A 13894-nucleotide genomic window follows, 5' to 3' on the forward strand; every position below is an offset into this window, starting at 1 on the left:
TTCTTGAAAGCACCGAAAGAGCATTTCTTTGTAGTAAGACCATTCCATTTCATCTGGAGGATTAAGTTGTTTTTTTTTTTAAAAAAACTTTTTTTTTAAAGTTTTTTTTTTAAAGATGTATTTATTTATTTGAAAGTCAGAGTTACACAGAGAGAGGTGGATGCTGCTGAACGGTCCCACACGTCAACCTGGGACATGATTTGCTTCTGGCCTTCTGATCCCAGTCCAGCTAAAAACCAATCCATCAACTGGGATCTCTCTGTATAAGCTGTGGTTCCCCAGAACTCCCACTTAAACGTCAACAAGGAATTTAAGCTTGATATTATGACTATGGCACGACTGGTGTTTGAGGGAAGTAATATTCTCCAAGCACCGTGGTGCCAGACACTTGACACACAGGATCTCTTAGCCACAAAGTATGAACCCCATCTGCTAGGTCAGGAAAATGCTGCGGTGCAAGCAAGCAAAGCCTGGTCTGGCTGATAAAGCAACAACAGAAAACTAAGAGGATCAGGGGGAACCCCCAGGAAAGCAGGGCTCAGCATGCAGAACTGCTGTGATGAGCACCCGCTGCTCTCTCTGCTGCTGCCTCTTCAGGGGCTCAGCTCGGCTGCTCAGCCTTTGCTGCCAGCACCACACCCCTTTTGCCCCAGGAATGAGACCTTTCTAATTATTGTCACCATTCCAACTGCTCTCTATCACTTCTCTCTTGTCTCACTGGCTCCCAGGCCAAAATTCGGTCCGGGGGCTTGACTGGCAGAGTGCAGGTCTGGGCTCTAGCTACAGGGAGGCTGGGGAGGCAGCTGGTGACATTTTGAGAGAGATTGTTTCCATCCCTCGCGATGGGGTGGGGTGGGGTTCCCTGGTGGTTCAGATGTAGGCAAACAGAAGCCACCTGCCCACCAGAGTTGCCAGCTTTGACGTATCCAGTGAGAGGCAGAGTTGGTGCTCTACTTCCAACACCCACCTTTCCTATTCCTTCTCATAAGCCCACTGACTTCAAAAATGTTCATTGGATAAATGTGGTGTTCAGTATGTCCAATATGCCCAACGTGTCACCAGGTGGTGATATAAAGGGACAGAGCGCACTGCCTGCCCTCCAGGTGACAGCTTCATCATCGCCATACAGCACGAGCAGCAACAGTGGGTGAGCTGTGTATCGATGCCTTGCTGTACCGCATGATTTCCAAACCTTGTCCTCCATTCTGACAGCAGCCCTGCAAGGAGCTATTCTTGTGCCGGTTTTCCCCCAGATAATGAAATTGAGGTTCAGAAAGGCTACAGAACATGTCCAAGTTGTGCAATTATTAAGTAGCAAATTCCAGTCTAGCACCTGCGGTCTCTCTGACTAACTCCAAGCTGGGGAAACTGGGAGAGAGAAAGGTTCAGTAGCATGACAGAGCCTTGTGGCCGACAGCATAGCTGGGCTGAGAACCCAGGCCCCTGGCTTCAGCACCCACGGGCTGAAACCACCGCTCTGAGCGGACCCCACACCCACTGGTTTCCTTCACAGCCTTACATAGCTCTTGCCTGCCTCTTTTTTTTTTTTTTTTAAGGTTTATTTGTTCTTATCTCCTTGAAAGGCAGTGACAGAGTGAGAGTGAGAAAGAGGCAAGCGTCTGCTGATTCACCTCCCAAATGCCTGCAATGGCCAGAGCTGGGCCAGGCTGAAGCCAGGAGCGAGGAACTCCAGCAGGGTCTCCCATGTGGATGGCAGAGGCCCAAATACCTGAGCCATCTGCTGCCTTCCAGAATGCATTGGTGGGAAGCTGAATCAGAAGCAGAGCTGAGAATGCAGTCAGGCACTCTGATACACTGAAAGCATCGCAAGTGGCAGCTGAACCTGCTCCCCGCAACGCCTGGGCCTCACTTTCCTTTTTTTGCCATCATTGTTTTGAATGCCTTGTGTTCAGTCCCAAGGTTTGCAGCTCCATCTTTTTGAGGGCCAATGATCACTGGTTGGTTACTGCAGCCAGATCTCCCAAGACACCCCTGGGGGCCAGCTGATCTCCAGGGTCACCTTGGAGACTGACTCTCCCTGAGGATGCATCCCTAGGGCAGGTGCCACCTCCACAGGGAGAAAGCTCTAGTTTCAGCTACCCTCTGTGAGACTGCTGGGCTCTGTGACCTCAGGCTTGTTACCCTGACTGCTGGTGAATTCCATTCCCAAAGGACAAAGTCAGCCTGATTAGCTTCCTAATGAGGGGAGAGAACTTTTGCAGAAGGAACCTGCTCAGTGAGCCCCATTGTTAGGGCAGGACACCTCTGGTGGGAGGTGCCTCCCAGCTGGACAAGTCTGGCAGGAAGAGATGAGATCCTGCAAAAGGCCACCAGTGGCCAGAGGAGGAGAGAGAGGAGGGAATTAGGGGGTTGATTCTTCATGTGTTTTTGTCCCATCTTCCACACTGGCTTAGGTTCAGCCTGTTTTTCTCCTGCCCCCTAATGTGCACCTGCTGTATATCAAAGGGTGTAAATCTTGTTATTGTTGTATTAACAGCAATCAGCATTCCATTTAATTCTTTTTAATAGAAAGCACATTTGAATAGAACATTGAATTTTTCATAGAGCTTTTTTTAAAAAAATTTTTTTTATTTGCGAGAGAGTTACAGAAGCAGAGGCACAGAGAGAAAGAGAGAAAGAGAGAAAGAGAGAAAGAGAGAGAGAGAGAGAGAGAGAGAGAGAGGTCTTCTATCCACTTGTTCACTTCCCAAATAGCTGCAATGACCAGAGCTGGTCCAGTCTGAAGCCAGGAGCCAAGAGTGTCCTCCAGGTCTCCCATGTGAGCGCAGGGGCCCAAGGGCTTGGACCATCCTCTATTACTTTCCCAGGCCATAGCAGAGAGCTGGATCAGAAGTAGAGCAGGCTGGTCTTGAACCAGAGCCCATGTGGGATGCCAGCATGGCAGGAGGCAGCTTTACCCACTATGGCACAGTGCTGACCCCTCCATTTAATTCTTGTAAATGGGATCCCATACACCTTGCAGCTCTCAACTCTCTCTCTCTCTCTTTCTTTCTCTGTCTCTGTCTCTCTCATAGGCATGCACACACACACACACAACAGTGAGACTCAGTGCCATTTGCTGCACCCTGGAGATTGCTTTGTCTCTGAGTGTCTTAAAAGAAAAATCCCATCAGTTGTTGAGGATTTTAATTATTTATTTTTAATTACACAAGCAAGGCATGAAATAGTCTGGGTGTAAAAAATTCACACAATACATATAAAATTAAAGCCTCCTCAAGTAAAGAATTTTAAATAGCTCTGGTCCTCACCTGTCAGCCTCCTGCTCCAAACCAGCCTAGGGAATGTCCATGAACCTGGTGGGGGTTAAGGAACCACAAAATCCACGTTCTGTGAGAAAGGATGGGGAAATGGAGGTCACTGGGGGATGAAATGCAGACTCCTAATTGCATTCTCCTCTCTGTAGAAGTCGCTGGCTCTTCCAGGAATGTGCTATTAGGCTTTGGCAGTTGCTTTTAAAGGAGTGAGGAAGACGAGGTGTGGGCCCCTACTCCATCTCTCGAACATGTTGTGCCTTCAGGAAGTGAGTGTTAGAGGCTGATGCCCAGCATCCTGGCCACACTCGGCCACAGCAAGTGGGAGCAGTTTTTGTCAAATTCATCTCTTTCTGAGCAACATTCTAATAGTGGGCATCTCCCTGGTGTGAGTTTGCTCTAGAGCCAAGTGGAGGTGAATAGTTTTAGGAAAGGAGTCAGAAATGCATTGAACAAATGAAAGTTTCAGATGGAGAGGATCTTAGAGACCAATGATTTAGTTCTTCATTTCATTGAAGAAGACGTTGAAGTTAGAGAGTTTGGTCTAATGCCCCAAATCATGGGGACAGAGCTAGAAGCAGAGAGAAAATCATGGTCCTGGTGTCTGGCACCCAGCCCGGCCCCGTGCTCCTCCCATCACCCTGGAGTTGGGGCCAAGCTGCACCTGTTCCCTTCCTAGAGGACCTGGGTAATTCTTGGCCCTGTTTTCCTCATACCTTCTTGTCTATCTTAAGGTGGACTCACCAAAAGCATCAGAAGAAATATTGTTAAATGCCATGCAATGGCCAAGTGATTTTCAGCTACCAAAAAGTGAACTTTCTTTTGGTTATTGGAAAGAGGAACATTCTGAATGAGTCATCTGCAGTTATATTTTTCAAAGCATAATCATCACCGAACTGAATCATGGTTTTGGGGACTCTGGCTTGGGAAGCTTTGCTTTTGTTTTGTTTTGTCTGTCTAAATTCCCTAGAAACTTGATTATGATTGGGTGTTTTATGATCTTAGGTCATTATTTTTAACTCAGTTATGGGGTTATGGTTATGTTGAAGGATGACATTAATTTTGGGGAATGCATGCTAAAGAATTTCGGGGTTATTAGGGACTATTATTTAGATGTTACATATCATGATGTCTGTAACTTACTTTGCAATGATTCAGCAATTACACATACATGTGCACACTTACAGTAAAAGCTTAAGAGCTTTTGAATCTAGGTGTTAGGTATATTACATGTTGGCCATGGAATATGGCCTTGTCCTAGGTTTTCCATACTTATTTGAAAATCTTGTAATAAAATTGACAGTAAAATAAATCCTCAAGATGATTCTTATTTTAATGGTCTGAGCTCCACTGATGTCAATCTGTGAGCAACTGACCAGTGACGATCTGTGTGTGGTCTCTTTCTACTCTTTCTATTTTGGACTGTGATGGGGGGTGTCTGTGCTCCTGGCTGCAGTTCCAGAGGAAGATTGAATCTTTTTACTCTGCTCCTTGGTGTGTCTCATCAGAGCCAGAGCTTCACTCTTCAGCAGTACCAGTGCGGTTCTGTTTCCCACGGGTCTCTTTTGCCTGTCTGAATTCTCTTTCGGACCAAAATGTTGAAATGGTGGGCCATCCTTCTCATATCCAGGCAGGCCTCCAGGTGGCCCTGACTGGACTGGAGTCACTGATTACAGTGGGTGGCTAACTTCAGAGACATCACCCCTACATTTCAGTGGACTTAGTACAAGGCAGGGGCATGCACTTTGTAACAATCACAGGGGATTCTCACATGTTTGAGACCCCTTGTTGTAGACTAGGATAACAAACCCAGTGCCATGGGTTTGATCCCTGTCTTAAGAGCTGTGGGTATTGAACTCCGCACAAAGAAACTGTTCCTTCCTGACATTCTGTGTACCTTACCCTGTTCTACCACCTGACATCGGGGCCTTGGTGGAAAAAATGAGCCAAGAGAAAGGAGGTCAACAGAGTAGAGCAATTCACTCCACAAAATACAAGGGTTACTTCAGAAAATTCATGTGAAAATGGAATGAAACGATAGATTACCTTTTTTGGGTATAAACTATTTTTTAAAATTATGCATAATTGTTTTCCATAATATGTATTTTACCTGAACTTTTTGAAGATCCCATGTGTATGTATGCATGTATGACACACCACAGATATATATATATGTATATATATATGTAAAATATTAATTTTTGCATTCTGGTGGGAACCTGGTTCATTCTATTGGAGAGGTGGCTACTTTTTGCTTGTGGGTGAAAAAGACTTATCTATTGCTCTCTGCTAACAAAATGTATCAAGTACCTCCAGAATTGGATGAAAAGGTGAAAGTGTTTTGTCAGCATCAGTGAACTGTGATCAAAATGGCTGATGTTTTTAATGAGCAATACTTGATGAACATTTACCAGGTAGCGTGAAAGAAGCAATTGGACCTCGGGGAAACAGCACAACGAACCCCCTTCCTTCCCAAACAACTTCATGACGCGCTCGCTTTCTGAGGCCTCTCTTGCTGTAACGGGAAGGGAGAGAGCTGCTGTTGGAGGCCAAACCCCGGGTTCTGCAGCGGGAATGAGCAGGATCCTTCCCTGGCGCACCATGAAGCAGCCTCCCTTGTTCTTATGTAATACGTCTTTGCGGCTGAAACCTTTAATTAACCAGAGATGTCATCGAGAAAAGTTTGCCAAGGAAGAGGATGCCTGGTTTAATTAAAAAGATCTTTAATAGTTATTAAGGAAATCAATTTGGAATTCAGGCCCTGAGAGCAGTGATGGGGAAGAAATCGCTGAGAGGAACTTTCGCGTCTCTCTGGGTAATGGCTTTTAACTCTTTGATCTGCGCTGCTTGCAAATCCCTGGGGCAGCCTGGGCCCAGCCATGGGGAGGGATGCTTGTCACTCATCACTTGTGAATCTGCATCCCCATTCCGAGAGGCAATTCTGTCTTATTCAGGAAGAGCTCACCTTTCAGGAATACAGTAATCCTGACCATCAAAAGAAATAGGAAACCTTTATAAATTGAAAATCTTCTACCTCATAAGTAAAAGCTGGTTCCTCCCCTCCTTTATAAATTGAAAATCTTCTACCTCATAAGTAAAAGCTGGTTCCTCCCCTCCCCCCTGGAGAGAGAGAGAGCGCGAGGTGGGGGGGAATGTGTTATTTTTCTCCTATAGGGTTTGCGCTTGGACTGGACAGCAGGCTGCTTTCTGTTATTGCTCAAACTGGCCTTCTTTGGATCAAGCCCACAAAAGGGATTTGGCTCTTTGGAGCACAAGAGAAATATTATTTTCACTTGTCTCATGAAAATGATGACACCAAAGGTGAGATAGCCAGCGGATGGGCAAAATAAATCGTCTGCATGGAGCAAACTGCAAAAGGGAGTGAGTTTTTCTTTTACAAGACAGCATTCTGCCAACCGGGAGATGATACTAATATCGGCTTTTGATGCAGCCCTGTTGAGTTCAAATGCTAAAAGCACTTTTCAAATAATCTATGTTTAATTAATATTTGTATAGCACTTAGGGAGGGAAATGGAAGACAGGTGCAGAGTATGGCTATAAAAATGACTCCCCTGTTGCAATGTAGCCATTTCTCAGGTGACTGAAGTGCTTCAAGCCACAGCTCAGGACATCACTCAGTGGAAACCCAAGAGGAGAGGTCAGATCTTTCAACACTTGTGCCTTTGTTCACTTCACTGGCTTATACTTTCTGGGAGAGCTGGGAGCAGGCCTTTGTTTGTATTCCACACAGCAAATTGCCCAGCGTCTGTGCTCACAAAGTGTTTGTTGATTGTTTTTGCTGATTACCTGGAAACTTCTGAGGCTAAGTGGCCCCCTAGCAATATCTCGGCTCCTTGTTTCCCTTGGCCTGTGAGAGGCAGGGAGGGATGTCACTTGGGAACACAAGGGGCATGGTGTTGACATGTTATAACCCAGGCGTTACCAATGAGCTTGTTGTTTTTGCTGTAAGCATGTCTGGCAGTTTCTCTGAGCTCCACTTTCCTCAGTTACAAAAGGGGGAGCATGGAATCAGATGATCCCCATGGCTTCTCCTGGTCCTCCTTCCTTTCTGTGCTAGCTGGGGACATCTGTTCCCAAGTCAGGAGATGGTGCACAGGAAAACCTCATGTGTGGCTGGAATAGGTTGTAAATGGGCCAGCAGCTGGCTGGATCCAGACTGCAGGTATGTCTCTCTTAGCCTACCCAATCTGTGTATGGGGAGGTGATTGAACTAGTTAACCACAGTTCAAGTCAAGGAGATTTCACACCGTCATCTGGACCTCAGCTTCTCTTGAGAAGCTGGAAAATTCTGGAAGCACTTGATCTGCATTGGCATTGGTCAGTTGGAGCTGGCTCCTTGCTGGTTCTCTGTGGACATCACATTCCCTTACCGTGTCTTCGGCATGCAGGTATCATGTTGGTTCCCTTGTGACTATTGTGCTTGTGTGGTTCTCTTCCTGACCCCACCCCATTTCACTCATTCACACTACGGACATGGTCCTTGTGGGGACCAGAGGGAGAGGAAGTGGTGGTTGGAAGGGTGCTTAGCGTCTGAAGGCAGGAAACCCCTTGCCCTCTGCAGGTACTGTGTGTCCTGGGAAGTGGCCACTCTGGGATGGCCAAGCTGCCTGTGGGTTAAACATACTCAGTTGGATGGACAGGATCAGGCCATTGACTGGTGTGGACAACTCAGTCACCTCTCTATTTAAAGGCAGCTTGATCTATTCCCATTGTCTCTTCTTTAAATAAATGTCTCAAATATGGTTTGCTCAGAATAGCGTCTCATGGGAATCTTTAGGGGATCCTAGACTCAGCACACCCACAAAAAAGCAAAGGCTCATACTTTTGGTCATCTAAGAAAAGCAATCTTCCTTCCAGAAACATCACTAGAAGTCTTTCTGGTTAGAGGAGCCTTCTAATTTATTTTCTAAAATGGGAATTTCTTCCAAGTGAAAGAGGACAGTATTAATTATTCCAGAAAAATAAGTATACACTGGGATTGTCACAAGCGGTCTATGACATGGAATCACCTGGCCCAATAGGCAACAGCCACTAGTGACTTGATTCCAAAATGTGCCATTGGCACATTATCTTAGGTTTGTCCTGTGCCCACTCCTGGGGCGCGCCTGGCTCTGCTCACTGTTGGGAGTTCCAGCCAGATTGGAGAGGCTCCAGCGCAGTTCAGTTCCTCCCAGGATTTGAGCTCCCAGCCTCCTTCTGCCTTTCACTGGTGGCTGCAGGTTTAACCCTACCCAGAGGGACTGACGTTGACTATCAGAGATGACGCAGGTGGCTGTCACATGTGGCCATCTGAAATGCGGGACCCAGGGAGGGACGGCTCTCTTGGAATCCCTATGTTTCTTTTGCCTGGGCCCTCCTCTGTCAGCTAATCCAGGTTAAAGAGTCTTCTCCACGTTTTGTTGAGCTAATTGGGTCACTCTTTCATGCTAGAACTTTGCATTTTCTATGGAGGTGGGGGAGAGGGAGCCATGTCTCCAGTCACCACAGGACACCATCACTGAAGATCAAACAGTTTCTACCAGCAGCAAAGATATATCATTATAGCAGTAGCAAGTTTGGCAGTTGGGTGAGGAACAAAGAAAGTTTGGGAGCATTTCAAAATAATGAAAGAAGCAGGCTTTTGAAATGCAAAGATATAAATCCCTTTCAAGGAGGCAAATTATACAGTGATATATAAGAAAAAAAGGTTGGGGGGTGATTGAGGATGGTAGGGGGGTGAAAAGAGTTGTGTAATGGATAGAGAAAGATCCAGAAAGGTGACTGTCAGATCCCTTAGATAAAGCCACCAATGTACTCGTGAAAGATGAGAAGAAGAGCCGACCTGCTTTGTTCTTTTGACACAGATGCTCCAAGGTGGCAGAAAGGGGAGTAAATGTTGGTCATAGCCTACTTCCATTTACCAGTTGGCCTAAACTACCCCATTACTCACTTTATAAAAAGGCCTAGCAGGAGCCCCATGATGTGCGTCCACCATGGCAATGGAGAAACACAGAGGGAAAGGGGTCTGATGCATTATTTACAGTGGGAGAACTTGCATGGAGCCAACTGCAGGACTTGGCCCAAAGACTTGGGTCTGTGCGACTGTGGAAGGAAGCCAAGCATCTCTGGGCCCTCACCGCCATGCTTTTGGCAGCTGGGACATCCTGCCAGGGCTGCAGTGGCATGTACACATCCCCTCTCCTCACCGTGCTTGCAAGCTGCCCTGCAACTGCATATCATCCTCCATGGCCCAGATGGAGTACAGACCTCCAGAGAAGGCTGCCCAGCCACCGTGGGGGAAATGGCACTGCACTGGCACAGAGAGCATCCCATTGGTTGTTACAAGACTACATAAGCGTGAAGATGGCAAGATGTACGTACACACTCTCCCTGATAGCACACAGTGGGCAGAGAGGAGAGACTTGGGGCATCTCATCTGAAAGGAACAAAGGCAGCGGGCTCTGTAGTGAGCTGAGCAGGAAGGACATGAGGACACAAAGCTAGCAGAGGAGCCCACAGCAAACGCCGCCCGAGAGCATATGCATCGGACTTTGTGGCTTCCTCCTGTTTCCAGCGCACATTTGCTCCATATGCTGCTTTACGCAGCTTTCTGGGGCCATAATGGGTTTTATTCCATAGTTTTTATATGAACATGAATGACTCACATCTGCTCCAGTACCCAATTTGCTCCCTAATGTCTTCAGCAGTGAAGACAGAACACAGCTTATACTGAGCTTGCCAATGTCAGGAGTGACAAAAAAAATGTGTTTTAATCCAGGGACAAGGAAGGTTAGAACCCTGCTTGGTGAGCTGGGAGGGACTTTGTGGGAACTGGAGAGTGTCAGGTGGGGAAACTGAGGCCCAGAGAAACAAGGAGCTTGTCCCAAGACCGTGGAGGCAGATCCATTTCTGGTCACCAGCATGGCCCTAGTTCAGGGTACACTAATTTTCTTCGTTTCCTGCCACGTTGAATCTTTTGCTAGGGGCTTTTCTTCCCTGTAGAGGCTGTGATGAGAAAAAATCAACTTGGATTAATGGCCAGTGAGGGCTAATCCCTCCCTGAGGTCAGCTGTGCTGTGCTGTGTAAGCTGGTTATGAAAGTGTTCAGTGTCCTTCTGGGCCTGGTGTGGGTACTCTGGACACACTGGGTCCCCGGAGAGACTGACACAGCTGGGCTCTGCGTGGAGACTCATCTGGCTTCCAGATGTTTGCATTCCTACCTGGAACTGATTTCAGTGTTCATGACATTTCCCGTTTGGCAACCCAAACTAACACAACCTGTGCCTGGGTCAGGCCATGACACTTGGCACTCCTGGAGACCCCGGACAGCATCCATAGACCCAGCAGCGCCTCTTCCCCCACTGAGTGAGGGACAGACCAATGATTCATGACACAAACACCTGGGAAGAAGTCCCCAGGCCCTGCCTAGAGCGGCTTCACCCCAGGGCCTTGGTTTGCCCATAGGCCCGGCAGTCAGAACAAGGCACCTCAGCAGCAGGCAGTGTGGTGCTGCACCATCCCGGAGGCTTGGCGGTAGTGTTGTGTAACTGTCTGCCATCTGTTCTTCAGTAGCAGAGTCACAAAGCGCTGAGCAGTGGACTCTGGTGCTGCAGCTCCTGCCTGGAGCCGACAGCAGCTCGGCAGCTTGCCTGGGGGTCCCCTGCAGAGTCTGCCGCAGATACTTTGCAGGTCCAAGGTGAGGCTCCGGGGAGCTGTGGAGGCTGCAGTGGTGGGTCCTCTTGCTGCTTGCCTGCCCCCCTCCCATGATCCTGAGCTCCCTGAACCTTTGCCTGCCCAAACCTGTGGCTGGGGAGCTTGCCCTGAGCCTTCAGTAAATAGGGTTTTAAGAAAGGCAAAGGTTGGACCCTCCCCGGGGTGCTGTGTGATCAGAGAGCTGTCTTGAGTTAGGCTGGCAAGAGTGCTCAGCTTTTCCAGGTTGTTTGATTCTGCTTCTGTTCCCAAGCAAGAACTCCTTATCCCTAGCCTGGTCAGGGACTCTGAAGGGAAGGGCACGTAGCCTAGGGGTTGACTCTGGTTAAGATGCCTGCCTCCAATATCACTGCGCTTGGGTTCAGTACCCACCTCCCATTTCCTGATAGTGCAGATCCTGCAACGTGGCAGTAATGGCTCAAGTGATTGGCTCCCTGCCACCCATGTGGGAGACCAGGATTGCATTGCTGGCCCCTGACTTTGGCCTGGGCCCTGCCCTAGCCATTGCTGGCATTTGGGGGAGTGAACGAGTGAATGGGAGTTTGCTGTCTCCCTCTCAAATAAGTAGATTGAAAACATTAAGAATGCTTTGGGGTTGTGAAGCCAGACTGCCTGTGGCTGGAAGGCTTCTGAGTACCTGGGGGCCAGGTAGGGGGTGGGGGTGGGGCTCCATCTTATTGGGGAAGGACCTCTGGAGCCGCAATTTAAACCTGTGTCCCCTATAATTGAGCTCTGTAAGCAGAGGCACTGAGGACAGTGGCTACAGGAGGGGCTGCATCCCTCTCAGCCACCCAAGACTGAGAGTCAAAACGTTCCCCTAACTAAAGGACACAGCCCCAGTGGCCACAGCCCCCTAGACGGAGCCATAGTACTACGTTCTCTCGCCCCTCCCCCCAGTCCCTTTGAGTGCTCAGATGACATCAGCACTTTGCATTCAAGTTTCACAACATCTGCTCACTAGTCAGAGGCAGGGTTATCAGAAGAGGCATCTAAGGCTTAGGGAAGGCGAACCACTCACCCAAGATGCATAGAGCCAGAGTGGCAGGGCTGTGTTAGGAGGCTCTAGTCCAGGGAAAGTGCCAGTATGCCAGCCTTGCTTAGCCCCTATGGCAATTGGATTCCAGTCGGTGCTGCCTTGAGCCCCGGGTGTTTTTCATCAGCAAGTGAGAGGAGGGTGCAGTTCCCAGAGGCATTTGGAGAAAGGGGCCTTTGGAGACCAGCCCTCTGTACCGGGTCCCCCCTCTGCCCAGGGTCGCTCTCCAAGAGCCCTCTGTGGCTGGCTCACCTTTGGACCTCCTTTCCGGGAAGTACAGTGTTCTGATGCTTCCAGGGAGAGGGGTCCCCTTAAGGGAGATGACGGCGCCTTAATTTCTTAAAGGACAGCTCTAAAGTTAAATGTAGACCAACTCAGCCACCCATTAAGCAGAAAAAGTTGCCAGGCACCTGCAGGCAGACAGAAAAACGCCCTGGAGAGTTGGCTGGAACCTGACTCAGGCAGCAGCCCTGCCAGCGCCCCACCGTCCCAGCCTGGCTCCGGGAAGAGGACGGGAGCCGGGTGTGCGCCCCACGTGCAGCCCCCACCCCGCTATGGGTGAGAAAAGTGCCCCCAGGAAGAGCCGCGCCCGCCTGAGTGCCGGCGGGTTGCAGGGGGTAAGCGGCCAACCCAGGTGCGCTGTGCCCTGCTCGCCCCAACACGGGACGGCCTGGGAGCTGCGCTCCGGGCTCGGCGCCGCGGTCGGCGGGCGGCAGTAGCGCCCCCTCGCAGAGCCCGGCTCGCCGCCGCCCGGCTCCCTCCGAGTCGGTGTGTCTGTCGGGCCCGCCCTCCCCCTCGCTCCCTCCTCCCTCGTGCAGCTCCCGGGGTGCCGGGCACAGCCTCGGATCCCGCCCTCCCCGCTGCTCGAGTCCGTTTCCCTCTCGGCGGCGGCTGCGTGCGGAGCATCTCGGCGGCCGCCGGGCTCCTCCAGCTGGCTGGAGAGGGTGCCCGGCTCGGCTGGCCCCCGGCCCTCTCCTGCCGCGTCTCGGGGCCGCCCCGAGCCCCCAGCACCGGCTCGCCTTTCTCCGAAGAGGGCGGGGGAGGGCGCCTTGCGGGATCCCGCCGCTCTCCGCCAGTTGCGGTCGCCAGCGCTCCCCCAGCGCGGGGCGCTCTGCCGGACTCCTGCCCCGCCGCCCCTGACCGCCTGGGGGTGCCCCAGGGACGTAGCGCGGCGGAGAGGAGCCGGCGAAGGGGACCATGCGGCGCCTGACTCGCCGCCTGGCGCTGCCGATCTTCGGGGTGTTCTGGATCACCGTGCTGCTGTTCTGGGTCACCCAGAGGAAGTTGGAGGCACCTCCGGGAACTGAAGTGCAGACCCCCAAGGTACGCGGTTTGGCTACGCGCCGGGCGCGGGGCAGTGGCTTAGCGGGCAGGGCGTGCAGCGTGCGCGCCAGGAGTGCGGGCTTCCAGGACACCAGGGCGGGGGTCCGGGTGCTGCGAGCAGGTAGCAGGCGCGGAGGCGGCGTGCCTGGGCTGTAGGAAGCTCGGGGGCGTCTGCGGGCCCGCCGCGAGCCCGAGCCGGAGTGGCCGTTGGGGTGGGCGGTGGGTGCGGGCGGAGCGGGGCTCCCAACTTGAGCGGCGCGCTGCGGGTCCCGGGGCGGAAGGGGCGCTGTTGGCGAGCCTCCCGGGGGCTGGCGGTGCGCGGACGCCGCCAGAGAGTCGCCGGCGGTTGGGGCGGGTGGCCCGGCGGGCCGGTGCAGATGCCCGCGCGCGCGAGAGCGAAGTCTGGCGGCCGTGACCTCCTTCCCGCAGCTGCCAGGCCGGACCAGGGCAGGCCGGAGCTCCAGGGGCGGGGTGTGGGGTGGGAGGTGCGCCGCGAGCGCCGTGAGTGGCGCCGGCGAGTGCCAAGTAGCCCCCAGCGCCTCGGCCCAGGGGGTCT

General features: G+C 51.2%; 1 protein-coding gene across 3 annotated transcripts in view; it reads left to right on the forward strand.

The window, feature by feature from the left end:
* The first annotated feature begins 12868 nt into the window (after positions 1–12868).
* The window catches only part of GALNT14 (polypeptide N-acetylgalactosaminyltransferase 14), a 204023-nt gene continuing 202997 nt past the window's right edge, over positions 12869–13894 (forward strand). Inside the window, exon 1 of one of the 3 annotated variants that reach the window (XM_089327778.1) lies at positions 12869–13338. In XM_089327778.1, coding sequence (XP_089183904.1) covers positions 13213–13338 — 126 coding nt within the window. In that variant the 5' untranslated portion in view covers positions 12869–13212. The remainder of the gene's footprint in view (positions 13339–13894) is intronic. The other 2 variants (XM_070069718.2, XM_002709933.6) reach the window with 2 other exon arrangements.

This window comes from Oryctolagus cuniculus, chromosome 2 (assembly GCF_051225735.1).
Source record: "Oryctolagus cuniculus isolate XC-2025 breed Fujian yellow rabbit chromosome 2, ASM5122573v1, whole genome shotgun sequence".
In the NCBI taxonomy this organism is placed as follows: domain Eukaryota; kingdom Metazoa; phylum Chordata; class Mammalia; order Lagomorpha; family Leporidae; genus Oryctolagus; species Oryctolagus cuniculus.